At 40.9% G+C, this 13,607-nt stretch overlaps 1 protein-coding gene across 3 annotated transcripts in view; it reads left to right on the plus strand.

Moving 5' to 3' along the window:
- The first annotated feature begins 1,075 nt into the window (after nucleotides 1-1,075).
- RASA2 (RAS p21 protein activator 2) overlaps nucleotides 1,076-13,607 on the plus strand; it is a 51,319-nt gene continuing 38,787 nt past the window's right edge. Inside the window, exons 1-3 of one of the 3 annotated variants that reach the window (XM_055817554.1) lie at nucleotides 1,076-1,258; nucleotides 7,795-7,900; nucleotides 13,363-13,466. In XM_055817554.1, coding sequence (XP_055673529.1) covers nucleotides 1,198-1,258; nucleotides 7,795-7,900; nucleotides 13,363-13,466 — 271 coding nt within the window. In that variant the 5' untranslated portion in view covers nucleotides 1,076-1,197. The remainder of the gene's footprint in view (nucleotides 1,259-7,794; nucleotides 7,901-13,362; nucleotides 13,467-13,607) is intronic. The other 2 variants (XM_055817552.1, XM_055817553.1) reach the window with 2 other exon arrangements.

Consider the following 13,607-nt stretch of genomic DNA (forward strand, 5'->3'; position numbering starts at 1 on the left):
GTCTGTCAGATTGTATGGCTTGATGCCGTATTATAATAATAATGGCAAGATTTGTGCAGAAATAAAAAATGGTCAGAGTACCACAGGGGAGGACTTCAGTTACAACACAGATGACAGATGCTGGCCTGAATCTTTCCAAGCTTCCCTTCGCTTTATCAGAAGAAGAGGGCTTTCTAGGCATAAAGTGAAGAATTCTAGTCCTTTACTGCCTTCTACAACTGCTCTAGCCCGCTGAACCACCTCAGTTTTAGGATATGTCAGTCGCTGAAGGCTTCCACCAGACTGTCTGGAGGCCGGGGTGCCCGGAGCAGGCGGTGGGCACGCCACATGGCAGGGTACATTCCGCAGGCCTAAGACAGACACCCACCACCCATGCAGGGCTGGGGTGACCTCTGGGTGTAAGCACGACCCCAGAGAGTTTCGCGTTAGGATGTGTATCTTCAAGAAGTACTGGTGTGAACCATGTGAACCAAGCAAAGGTGCTTGGATTCGTGCTGCAGGCGGGCAGGGCTGCTGCTGCGCCAGCACCTTCTCTGCAGCGAGGCGGGCATGGCTCCCTGGGGCTGGCAGGCAGCACTACACCTGCTGCTTCAGGCCGCGCCGGGACCTCGGCCATCTCCTGCTCGTTTTATGGCACCTCTTATGTGGCCCCACAGGCAAACGGCAACAAGCGACAGCAGAGAGCATTCACCAGAAGCCATCGCGTGCTTTTCACAGGGACGGGGTTCGGCACACCGGGGATCAAAGCAACCGGCCTCGTCACTCGCTTCAGCCCTGTAACGCGAGGAGTCTGAACGTGGCCAACAGCGGCGTTTAACGCGCCTGGCAGCCAGAGCCCCGCGGCCCCCGTAAGAGGCACACAGATGCACAGCGCACTCAGGGCGAGCTGCGGCCGAGGCCACCGGGCACCCGCGGGGCGCAGGCGGAACTCCGCGACCCCCTGGCCCCGGTCCCGCCGGCCCGGGCCTGCCGCTGCCGGCCGCCGCACAGGGGCGGGCCCGCCGTGCAAGGGCCTGCTGGGAGGCGGCCCCAGCGCGCATGCGCCCCGCCGCCCCCCGCCCCGCTTTGGTCTGTGGTGCCCCCCGAGGGCGGCGGCCAGCGAGGGCGGAGCGGTGGCGCGGGGTGGCTGGCGGGCGTGTGGCGGGGCCGGGCCGCTCCCTTCCCCCCGCGGCGCGCTGCACTGCGCAGGCGGCGGCGATGGCGGCCGGGGACGGCGGCGACGAGGTGCGGGTGCTGCAGAACCTCCGAGGGAAGATCTGTAAGTGCGGCGCAGCGGGCCGCGGTGGGGGCTGGGCCGAACTGGGCGACCGGGCCGGGTCCGCCGCGCTCAGGTGCCCGCTCCTGTCCCGGCTCCGCGGCACGGGCCGCCGCCGCTCCCTTTCCTTCCCCGGGGCGGGCGGGCGCTGGCGCGGCGGCCGCTGAGGCGGAGCGGCGGGGCTGAGGCGGCAGCAGCAGCTTCTCACGGCGGTGCCCCGCGGGCCGGGCCGGCAGAGCCCCGTGGGGGCGCGGGCCGCGCTGCGGCGGCGCCGGGAAGGGGCTTTGTGGCGGGCGCGGCCAGCACGTGTTGGCGGGGCCGGGGGCTGCGCGGGGCCGCCGGGCAGCGGCCGTTGCTCCGAGGGTTTCCTTGAGTCAGCGGGCGAGCAGAAATGCGTGTGTGTCCCGTTCCCCCCCCCGGCCCTCGGGCATCGCAGTCTGTTTGTCAGGCAGCAATTGCGAAATTATTGGTGTGCAGGAAGTCGGTGGTAGAGGGCCGTTCTGGAAACGGTCATTAATGTTCTGTTTCTTTGTGTGTAGCGTGTGTGCGAGTGAGGGGGAGGCAGGGAGTGAGGCCGGTGACTTTATTTTGGTCGTTAGGAAGTGCTGACTAAAAATACCTCTGTATTCGGTAACGTGGGAAACCAGAGGATGAGCTGGGGAGGAGGGGCCGGGAAGGAAGGCAGAGTGCGGTGGGGCTCGGGAGGGCTTCAAAGCGAGTGGGAGAAACAGGATGCGCGGCGGCTTCCTGGAGGGGTATCAAAACACATTCATACAATTCAGATGCAACCCGTTTATTTCCTTTCTCACGCAGTTGATCGGCTTCTTTGAGAATGGAGGGAGAGAAGTTGAGTTGCACGTGGTGGCGGGATGGAGAAACGGTTGTGAAAATCTTTTGAGGGCTTAGGTTTGGTGGAGGGATGGAGTCGTGTTTACTTAAATATGATCATGCAGCGTAGACCTGGATACGTCTTGAGTAAATAGAAGACTAGGTCACCAAAATAGGAAACTGCATGAAGTGTAGCTGGAGGTACTGTCGCTCCAGTGTGTTAGCGATAGTGATTGCCTGTTGGGTAGACGAGGCTGAACACGCACTTACGTTGTTAGCAATTATCACAGGAATAACACGTCAGCTTGTCTTTAAAAAAGAATACCGTTAGTTTTAGAGCTAAGACATTAGTTACTGAAGCTGACTTATTGACACCATTCTGCTTCCTCTACTTTGTTCATAAGGTTTTTCTCAACACTGGACAACCACAGCATTCAAGGAGTTTTATGGTTTTTAATACTTGAACCTGACAAATGTTTTCCATTAGGCATTAAATAAAAAAATCAAAATGTCTTGAGACTTATGTTGAAACTAGTTTTATCGTCCTATTTAGATGTTCTGGATTGAGCCTGCAGTTGTATCCTATCTTTGAATGTTCAATTACTTGGCAAAAGTGATAGTAAGCTGATGACTATGACCTGCTTCCTAGGGAATACATAAAAAGCTGATTGTCAAAGGTGGACCTGTAAGAACTGTAGGAGACCATTTGGAAAATTAGTGGAAGTAATAGCTGTAATAAAGGATGTGTCTTGAAACCTGCTTGTTTCTTCAAATAAAACAGGGGTGTAAAACAAACAAACAAAACCACTGTGTAAAACAAACAAAACCAAAACAAACAAAAAAACCCAGGTATGAGTTACATGCGCTGTGGGAGTTAGCGAACCCTCTAATCCCTAGATGCTCTTTTGGCTTCTTTGCACAGCAAATATTGTTTTATTTTTGCTTGCTAGTATGTTACTGATGGGTTTTCGGGGAAACCCCTCTGAAGGAACAATAATAAACAAATGTAATAATGTAATTCCTCTTGATCTGGAGGGATTAGCAGTAGCAGACCTCATTTTGGAAAGTTCATGTTCTGTAACAAGGCCTTGTATTCCACGCCTAAGAAACATGTTACATTTCTTCTGTGCCTAAGCTTTGTTGGCATTTAAACTACTACAAGACTTGACACTGACTCATTTAGTGTTGCGTGAGGGAGCATGGTAGTTGTAATGAGGTAATGTCAGTTCTGTGTAATTCTTCATGTCTAGAAAACACCATCTGCACTGTTAGTTGTATTGTTTTACAATACACAAGTAGATGGTAAAATCTAAAGTTAGTGATGTTATACAAATCATCACGACAGACTTAGAATTGAGGCACATACTTAAAGGTGGCTTAAGTAACTATTACATACTAGCAGTGAAAAAACAGAGTAGGACCACATTTGCAGTTCCTGGTATTCTCTGTTTTGTTAGTATACCAACGTTTTCAGTTTCCTGCCTCCGGTTTTCAAGTTAAGAGGCAAGATGAACTGGTCTTACCAGTTCAAGACCCTGTAATGGTGCTTGAAAATGTGGTATTACACTTCAGCAGGTTTCCATCAGAAATCCGCTGAATATCTTTTAAGCTTTGTGACAACTCTTTTATATTGGTGGCTCTTTCATGTGTCATAGTAATGACAAAAGCACTTTACAAAGGTGCATGGATATCATGTCATTTTAGGCATATCATAGCGTAGTGTTTTAAGCTGTATAACTAGCTTCTGTTTTCATTTTATGACATATAGTAGTACCTTTTTAGGTCATAAGTGATTTTAGTTGCTTTGATTTTGGTGTGTTTACTGAAATCTGTCTTAGTGGAGCACTTGGAAAATGTCTCTGTCGTCTCCCAGAGCTTATTTGACAAAATTCAGGATGCATTATTTTTCAAACTTCTTGCACTTAGTTGTTAACACTGTGTGGTTGTCTTGGATTCTGCTGCACTCCTGGAGTGTATTTAATTGTTGCTATATAATATGTTTAGTTCTATGAAGCGCATACTTTGCAGTTGTGTGCATAAGCGTCTTCTAAAAATTTCTTTGTTCCAGGTCCCTGTCAGAGGATGTATGCTAATTGCACACTTTAACTAGACAGAGGATGGTGTGAATAGCATTTATCTATCCCACCTCCTGCTTTTGCTTAGTTTCTGATGCACTGTTAACAGTGAACGAGCTGTAACTTGATGTTTTCAGGTAGTGTCTAAATTTAACAAATGATGTGCAGGCAAGGGAGTTTGACAGAACTTTTGAATTCGGTAGGTTGCTCCATTGCTCATAACATTAATGTGAAGAGTGAATTTTTAAGTGTTGTACACCTGATTTCCTGTTGCTTTGAGTCTTTATTAGCATTGCAGCTTTTCGCTTTTGTTTAGGTTTGAGCTAATCATACTTTGAAGTGAGGTTTTACTAGGTATTTATATAGAGATCCTAAATAATATTTTCTAAATATTTTAAAATTCAAAGTGTTTTTTTTTTTAAAAAACAAAATAGTATTACTTCTTGCTGTTTTCCCAAAGTAGCTAAGTGGCAATAAAGTCAGTTAATTTAAAAGTCAAGTAACTAATAGCAATTGTGAACTTTCATCTTTTCAAGATAAAAAGGCTGATGTTTATTATTTTAGTGATGCATTTCATGGCTTCCGTATTGAATTAGGCTACAAAATGTGTCTTGTGAAAATAATTTCTGGTTCATGTTAGTCCATTGACTAAAACTGGTAAATTCATGTGGTCAATACAAAATAAAAAAGTGTGTTATTGCTGCTGTTTAATCACATGCACGCTTCACCATTTGAACTGCAAGTTTAAGTATTGTACTGTGTAGTTTTAATGACAGCCTCTGTGAAGAGGCTTGAAGGGCAGTTCCCCAGTTAAATCTAGAATTGGTTTAATTTCTCTCTTCTCCCCAGAATGATTTTTCTTGATGTTTCTGACTAACCATTCGTGCTACCTACACTTGCTCAACAAATCCTTGGAGGACACTGGTGTACATTTCTTCAGTATGCTTCTGTGACTTCTTAAGTTTTTTCCTATGCGTCCTTTGAACAGTGAAAGATGTGCAGTCTTCAGAACTCAGAGCTGCACACTTGATGAATGCACTTAAAATCTTAACATTGAAGCAGATACCCGGTGGTGTTGTTCATACCTGAGTTTTATGTAATCGTTATAGCCTTCGGTTTTTGAGGAAAAAAGTAAGACTTAATGGAATCAATCAAAGACTTGTGCTCTCACTGCCCTACCCCACCACACACACCACCCCTCCCCCTTAAAGAAAATAAGCTTCTTGGAGGAGCTGGACCACTATATGGCCAAAAAATCTCCCACAATCACACATATAAAGAGGTGTTTGAAAAGATGTGAAATCTCACGCTCTGTACTTCACCTGACAAGTACTCCGAGGTTATTTTTAACTCGGAACTGAGAATCATCCCCCTTGCCTCCAAAAAAACCTCAATATACTTGCCTGTGCCTTAACCTTTATTTTGTAGCCCAAGTTTAGCTTTATCTCACTCAAAATTTCTATTTCTTACATTCCCTTGGATAGAAAGTTAGTGTTTAATGAAAGGCTGCAGTACAGTAGACATAACAGTTGTGAATTACGTAGAAATACTTAAATTTTACTTTTAAGAAAACATGAAATTATAATAAATGTAACTTCTTTTAAAAGTCCACTGTACGTTACATTTACAGTGCTGATTAAGTATTTTTTATGCAAAAATAGCATGGTGAAGCTAGAGTATTAACAAAAAAAATCTTATCAGGTCAATTGACACAAAGTTCATGCTTATTAATTACAAAATATGGTATCAGAAGCTCTGGATATTGCTAGCCTCATGAATTTATTTTAGTATTTTCTTTCATATGTTTTAATAAAATAGTTGCTTTTTTATTTTAGGTTCAGTCATTGATGTTTTCCTTAGTTGTTCTTAAGGATGATTTTGAGTTTAGTCTCTTTTTGGAGTCTAGTGGCATTAAAAACTGGTTTTGTTCATGTCTCTCAATCAGTCAACATTAACTGTGGTGTTTAAAAATAATATGTGTACTTCCTCCTCTCCCACACCCAAGTTGATGAAAAGCTCATTGATGCTTCTGAGAGCACAAGCTGTAACTGCGGAAGTTAGTTAAGTGTCTGTTCACGCTTTCTATCAGTATACATATCCCTGACTTGGAAAACATCACACACGAAGTTCAGTCTCTGTTAAAATGGCATGTTTGCTGCTCAGATACAGTTGTGGTAGCCTTTCCAATGCTGGGCCTGAATTCTTTTAACTTCCAAGACTGTTATAGTCTATTTAACGCACGCACACACACACACACACAAAAGTGCAGGGAGAGAAAAAATAAAATTCTGATTTTAAGTCTTTAACAGTATAGACTATAAAGGTTACTCCACCGTGCTTCATATCTGTAGTTTTAAAAAATAAATATATGTATGACACTTCAAATCTGATTTCAAGCTGTGGTCTTCGCAAGTGGAGGTGATATGTTATTCAGACGTGATAAATAATTAAAACTCAATACTTTCATGTAGTTTTCATCCTATTACTTTTTAAAATTTTTTATATGAAGTCTAGATAATGTTGATTCCACATTTTATTGGGAGAGGTATTTCTGGTAGCAGGTGAGGATGAAGGCTGCTGTAAAAGGTCCTGGGTAAGACCTAATGCAGAATACAGTTCTGGTTGCCTGTGTTGAAGATAATTAAATTGGAACAGGGACAGAAGCTACTTGCTGATTCAGAGCCTCTCACACTAGAGTAAAGCTTGTCTTGTTTCTTTCAGCAGAATAAGAGGTGAAAAGGGTCTGTTTGTTGTCTTCAAAGACATTCATAGGGGAAGGAAACATCCAGGAGGAAATAACTGTTAAAGCTAAAGGATAGTGTTGCTATAAATAAATACAGGTCTGTTGCACTCAGGTTTTGGAAGAGTTTTCCAATTTGAGCATTGGGAACTGATTTTAGCTGTAGCTACTTGAAAGTACCCATTTCCAAAAAGGGCTGCCTGATGTCCAGTGTGTGTTACTGCAGTAGCCTAGACAGAATACCCAGCAAATCTTGGTATTCCTGTGGTGTCAATCATCCTGTCTCATCAGAAGCTTCCTTTTCTACTTGTTCTTAGCCATGTTGCGTTTAGTCAGTAGGTTTTTTTCCCCTTTCTACTAGACCAGACAGTTAGGAAAAAATGAACAGTACTCACAGCTGAACCTTTGAAAATACATCAGTCAAAATCAGCTGTTCATAGTGGAAAATTAAATAAAGATTTGATGGGTAAGTTCATACTGATCAGTTTCATTTAGCCATAATATTTGTGGAGAAAATACCAAATGAGCTCAACCAGATCGTGTCTTGATCTTATGACCTAATGCTGTATCAACTCAGGCTGTAAGCTGCTCAGATTTAGCAGGCTGCCCAGGGTCAAGCCCGAGGTGAGACCTCTCAAGGGAAAGTGCAGGTGCTGCAGGAAGTGGTGTGGTGAGTCAGGGTGCTGTCCTCTTCCCATCGACTCGCATTCTGGGTGAAGCTGGATGTGGCAATTCCTGTACACTGTTGGATCTTAGGAATTGAAAATGAGTATGTAAATGCATGCAAACTGAATGGAAAAGTAAATTTTGGACGCAGATTAAAATGTAAAATTCTTGTGCCTAATGTTTTGTGGGTTTTTCAACCTTAGTATTTACAGTCATTTTTTTGTTCACAGATGATGCCAAACACTTAGTACCCAACAAAATGAGAGACTTTTTCTGTACCATAAACTTGGACCAAGAAGAAGTTTTTCGTACACAGGTAGTTGAAAAATCTTTAAGGTAAGCTTAATTTTTAAATAGAGATGATAAGCAAGACTGCCTCAGTTCAGAATAAAAACAAGATATGTATCAATGTGCACGTGCTTTTGCTTGTACCTCTTTAAAATGAGAGCTGGCTTGTGGCAACTGCTCAGAAGCATTACAGCAATGTGTAAATTGTGAGAGTAGTTGAAAGAAGACAACATTGAGTCTTGTGAGTAATACGGTGCTTTTAAAACAGAGCATGCTAAAACATATTTCACTATTACTTTATTCTGTTCCATTGGGCAGCATAACATTCTTTTCCTTGCCAGGTTGTTATCAAGGGAAAGAAATCTGCTTGATGCTTGCTCTCCATGTCATTTTCTACTTCTGACATGCAATTGGTCTGTACTGGTAGAATTCTGCTTTGAGTGTCTGTTTTGCAAAACCTGTATCCAGAATGAGAGAACCGGAACTTTTCCATGTGTAAGAGCTTTGTGTGCTGTGGGTTGTCCCCCTGAATAGGCCTCATTCTCTTCTGAAATTCTTGTTTTGGGAACTATAACCAGTACTCACAGAGAATGGCTTGCAGCCATCCTGGAGTGACACTTAGCTGTAGATTCTGCTACTGTGTCAGAGCATTAAAAACAATCAAAAAAGTCATGATAACATAGCTGCAGGAGTCTTAGGTGCTTTGATGTCTCAAAACTCTTTAAGAGTTCACTTGATAACCCATACTGAGGCATCCTTGCAGCTGCATTGTTCAGAATATCAGTGACAGTTTCAGTTAGCTGGAGGAGATGTTAAACATTTCTCTGAAAACTCAGAAAGCTTGTTCAAGCTCCTGAAAGTTTTCTTAAATCTTGTTGTTTCCAGTTTTATTGCTCGTATGTGTTTTTTGAGCTGTCTCTTTAGATGTATCCAGGTGAGGAACAGTATGCTGCTCATATGGCAGATATAAACAGGGAATTTAACTTTCTCAAAACCTTGTTTTAAAGCTCTCTTATGCTTCTGCATGAAAAGCAAATACTGCATACATGCAATCAGGAACAAATATTTTGCCCATACTCCTGATCTGTAACTGCTGTAGTCAGAGCCAGGAATTTTTCAGAATTTAACTGACTGCAGTTGAGATGCATTACCGAAACAGACTCAACTCAGTAATCCTTCAGGGAAGAATATTATGATAAAGCAGAAACTTAAAATTTCCCCTTCAAATAGACAGTAATTTGATGGGTATAAGGGAATGCAGCATATATTTTAAAAGGAAAGATTTTACTGTCTGTTTTTGGACATGTTAATAACTGAAACCCTAAAAGTTCCTACTATGCTTAGAAACAAGACCTGTTACATTTAATCTTTATGCAGACATTATGACTATGTTCTGTTTAAGAATAGTTAAATTTTTATACTTAATTCACCTGATAATAAAAGAAATATTAATTGAATAGTAGAATGTTTGATAAAATGAATTTCCTGTAATCCATCAAAATTTTTTCAAATGGTACTGAAGTTTTACCTGAAACTTGATTAAATGAAAACAATGCCACTAGTACTTTACAGAGAAAAGGAAGAAAAATCGTGCTATAACAAAACTGATATTGGGGTGGGGCGTGTCCTTGAGTAACACAAACCTCCCCTTGAATTGAGAATTTTTCAGGTGATAGGAAATAAATCTTTCTAAGTTGAAAAGATTTTATTAGGCGTTAAAAATCAGTGTTCTGAATCACTCTTTGCCCATAGGTGCCTTTATGTCTCCAACTGTATAGGAAACTCTTAATCTTCTGAATTACGGCTGTGTGAAGTCAGATTCACAGCATGAGTAGGATTCCATACAAACTGATGAAATCTAATAAGTCGTCCTCTATTAGCAGCAACCAGAATTGGATGCTTACACTTGATTACTAGTGTGTATGCAGTTACAAATGCTGACACTTGTTCCGGAAACTTAATTATACCATCTTGCTGCTTATTACTGTGTTACACTAGAATACTGTGCTAACCTAGAGGACTGGAAGGGAAGATGAAAGCTCTGATCTCTTGTTAGTCTGGAAGCTTTATAAATTGCTTTCCAGTAAGGTGTAGTACAGTATAATTCTAACATAAATACAACTTCAAATTTAATTGTTTTTTTTTTTAAATTATTTGCTTGCTGTTTCTTACAAATGTAATTCACAGTCTGATTTTGTCATTGTATTCTGGGTTGCAAACGTACACTAGCTGTAATGTAAATAGTATTTTACATTTACAAGTATCCACTCGTTAAAGGAAGTAATTATCACTAGAATTAAAATGATCTTTGACTACAGTGACTGAAAACTAATGAAGAAATGTATTTCTAAAATGTGGCAATAGATTTGGGCTTCCACTAGCACTGGGACTGTTGTTTGAGTGCAGATGTAAAGCAAATGATTCTCAAAGTTAGTAAAACATGAATTAATGCTGAAGTGAAAGAAGGATATTTTGACTAATGACTCAGGAAATAGTTCCTGACATGGTGTGGGGTTTCTGTGGGTTCTGAAGAAAGAAATTTTTTTTCCCTTGGAAAGTTTAAAGAACATCTATCAGCTTCCTCAAGTATCTATGGTCAAATATGAGGAATTGGGGAAGGGAGGGGTTGTGGCATGTGTATGCTGCATTTTTTTAAATTTAAATGAAGTTTCTTTTTTCAAATAGAACTTTTTTTGAATGTAAGGTTATAGCAAAAAATAATACTTTTGTTGATGTAACTGTTGCTTTTATCAAATGACAGATCTAGGGGCATTGGTCAGTTTCCATCATAGAACTGCCAGTTTAATGTAACAAAGAAGGGAAGAGCAAAGGAGTATGTCACATACTTAAATTACATCTTCTGTATTACTGTAATCCAGTTCTTCCTGTATGGCAGTCTGGTCTTCCCTTGAATTAGCACGATCTTCTAATTTTGTATCCATCACAGTCTTTAAAGTTCTTGCATCAAAGTCACAAATGAAAGTACTAAACTGACTGAATCCTTGAAGAACAGGTTGAGTAAGTTCTCAATTTTAATTATTCCTCTTTGCTATAACATCTTATACCCCTTCAGCCAGTTCTGTGTCCACCTAAGAATTTGAGAATTTTGTTAATAATCCTTTGTATTTGCCTTAGATTTTCTCTGTGCCTCATAATTTGCTAAAGAATAAGCATTTATTAATTCATAAGGCAGTGGTGTTAACCTAGGTGAGGAAAAATGTATCAACAGGAATAAAACAGCACCTTCTATTTATGCTCATACTATTGACCTGCTCGCTCTTGCCAAATCTGAGACTTCAGTAATGTTGAGGTCTAAATAATGACTGTTGGTGGCTGATTATTCTTTTGAGGTAGTGGGATATACCTGTGAAGTTTCCTTTCTTTAGCTGTAGGATATGGCTGCCAAATAGGTTTTTGGAAGTCTATGCTAATAGATTCCATCCCAGGCTAATTGTCTGATTATGACTGGATGCATGGAGTACTATAGATTCAGCAAGAATAGGGACTTAACACTTAGTGGCACGCAGTGGTTGATGTATGTTGTAGTCTAGTGCTCCTCTTAAGATGTCCAACTGAAGCTGAGTTAACAGACTTTCCCTCGATACCAGTGCCAGCTTGTTCGCCCACTGTTAGCTCTTTCTGCTGTAATATCTCTTTTGTACTGGTGCAACTATTGTATGTATAGCTGTCACGGGAACCATATCACTGAATTGACCTAAGTTTAAAATAAGCCTGTGTTTCATCTTTTTTTGGTCTGAGTTACTGTGTCAGTCCAATTAAAATGAGCAGCACCTACGGTAGTAAGGACATTTAGGCAGCTTAGGGCTGCATTGCTGCTAAAGGTAGTTCTCATGAATTTATACCTTTAGCAGTGGTGCTGACAAGAAGGACCTAGCCCTCAAAATCAAAGCCAGATTTGTTGGCTTTGAAATTAGGGAAAAAAAAAAAAATTAAAAAGTGGGGAGCTGAAAACCCACAAGCAAATTTTTCAAATGAGAATTCTTGTATTATTTCTCGGTGTCGTGCAGAGGCTAATACTGATTTGTCTACTTTGAAGCCTGTGGTACAAGGTCTGTGTTTGAACGAAAGGAACATTTTCACTGGTGAAGTTACTCAATGGGTTCCTGCAGTTAAAGCTCTTGTTTTTAAAAATCAATTCTAGAAATTTGGAACACCAGATTTTTCACCTCTGTTCTTTCCCACTTTTTAAGTTAGCCATCAGATCTTTCACTTTTTAGCTTATTTAAAGAGCTATTGATCCTTCAGCATTTGGTGGTTTTTTTGTAATTATTTTGGAGGGAAGAGGGTAGGGGATGACACCCTATTCTTCCTGGTATCTTTTTAGGTAGGTAGTGGTATGAACTGATTGTTCCAAATATAAGCATATTTGTGTTAGTTTGATAAAGTATTGTGACCATAGAGTGTCAGGTACTTAACTGGGATGCACACAGGCACCTCTCAGAAACACCCCCTGCTTTGTTTCTGAGTTTGGTAGTTTCTGTAGAAAGAAGTAGAGGCTAGAATCAGTTTCATGAAGCTAAACACTTTTCCCTGGTGATGTTAATACATTGTAATTGAAAGTATTTTAAGTCTTTAAGAATCCAGTAGTTACAAAATAGCATGGAGGTTTTCTTGGTGGATACGCTTGATTTTCAGAATTTACAACTTGCAGCGACACACATAATGCTGTGGTTTTGTTCCGTCTTTTGAAATCCAGCCTTCTGACTACCGGCTATGATTGCATCAGTAAGTACTCATTAAGTTTAATGAAAGTATAAAGTTCCTTGAGTGAAGATACCAACCAACACATTGTGTGAACCATGTCTAACACAGAGGAGCCCGGAGTCTTTTTTTACATGGTGGGCTGTGCCAATGGCGGTTAAGTAGGGTGAACTGTAAACATTATATTGGACTTGATGAGATGGAGAAATGTGGAGGCCATTTCAGTATGTGGGATAATGTGCATATTTGACGTTAACATTTCTCTCACTGTTCTGTTTTATAGTTGCTAATACTTACGGTTTCTTTCTACAGGTCTGAATCTTTGAGCATCAAATTTGACATGGAAGTTAGCTAAACAAATATCAGTTAGTGAAGTAATTAATAAATTGTATTTTAATATAATTTAATCTTGTACTGAATGAAAAAAGAAAACCATAAAACTTGTGTCTCAGGAAGTCATATGGGGTGGTTAGAGAATCAGCTAGGAAAATTTCAAAACAGAAAAATAGAGTTGAAATTGTAGAGGAGACAGCACTTCCTGTGTGTGTACTCTGATATTTTTTTTTCCTTTTTTTGAACATATGCAAGGCATTCTCATGAAGTTTTAACTTGCAGTGTTGTTGTATGTTCCTGTAATGAAATGGTTGTGGATGGCTTTGATGATAGACAAGTGTAATGCTAAAGGCCACGACCTGGGACTGCAGTAAAAATGTAGTATTTCAATGTTTGTCTTACATAAAAATTACATAAAGCGTTTTTCTGTCTTAACTGTCAGTCTTTCTTTTCAGCCCTTATTTTGGGGAAGAGTTTTACTTTGAGATTCCCAGAACATTCCAGTGGCTGTCCTTCTACATTTATGATAAAAGTGTGTTACAAAAAGATCTGCGTATAGGTAAGTTCTGGGTTACTGTCTACATCTGGCATAACATTTGGTTATTTCCAGTATCCTTCTCTGTAATATTGAGGATACAGTTATTACAGTGATGCGTTTTTCAAAATGCAGTAAACAGTGCACTTAAATGTTCCTTTAAAT

This window comes from Falco peregrinus, chromosome 12 (genome assembly GCF_023634155.1).
Source record: "Falco peregrinus isolate bFalPer1 chromosome 12, bFalPer1.pri, whole genome shotgun sequence".
Lineage (NCBI taxonomy): Eukaryota > Metazoa > Chordata > Aves > Falconiformes > Falconidae > Falco > Falco peregrinus.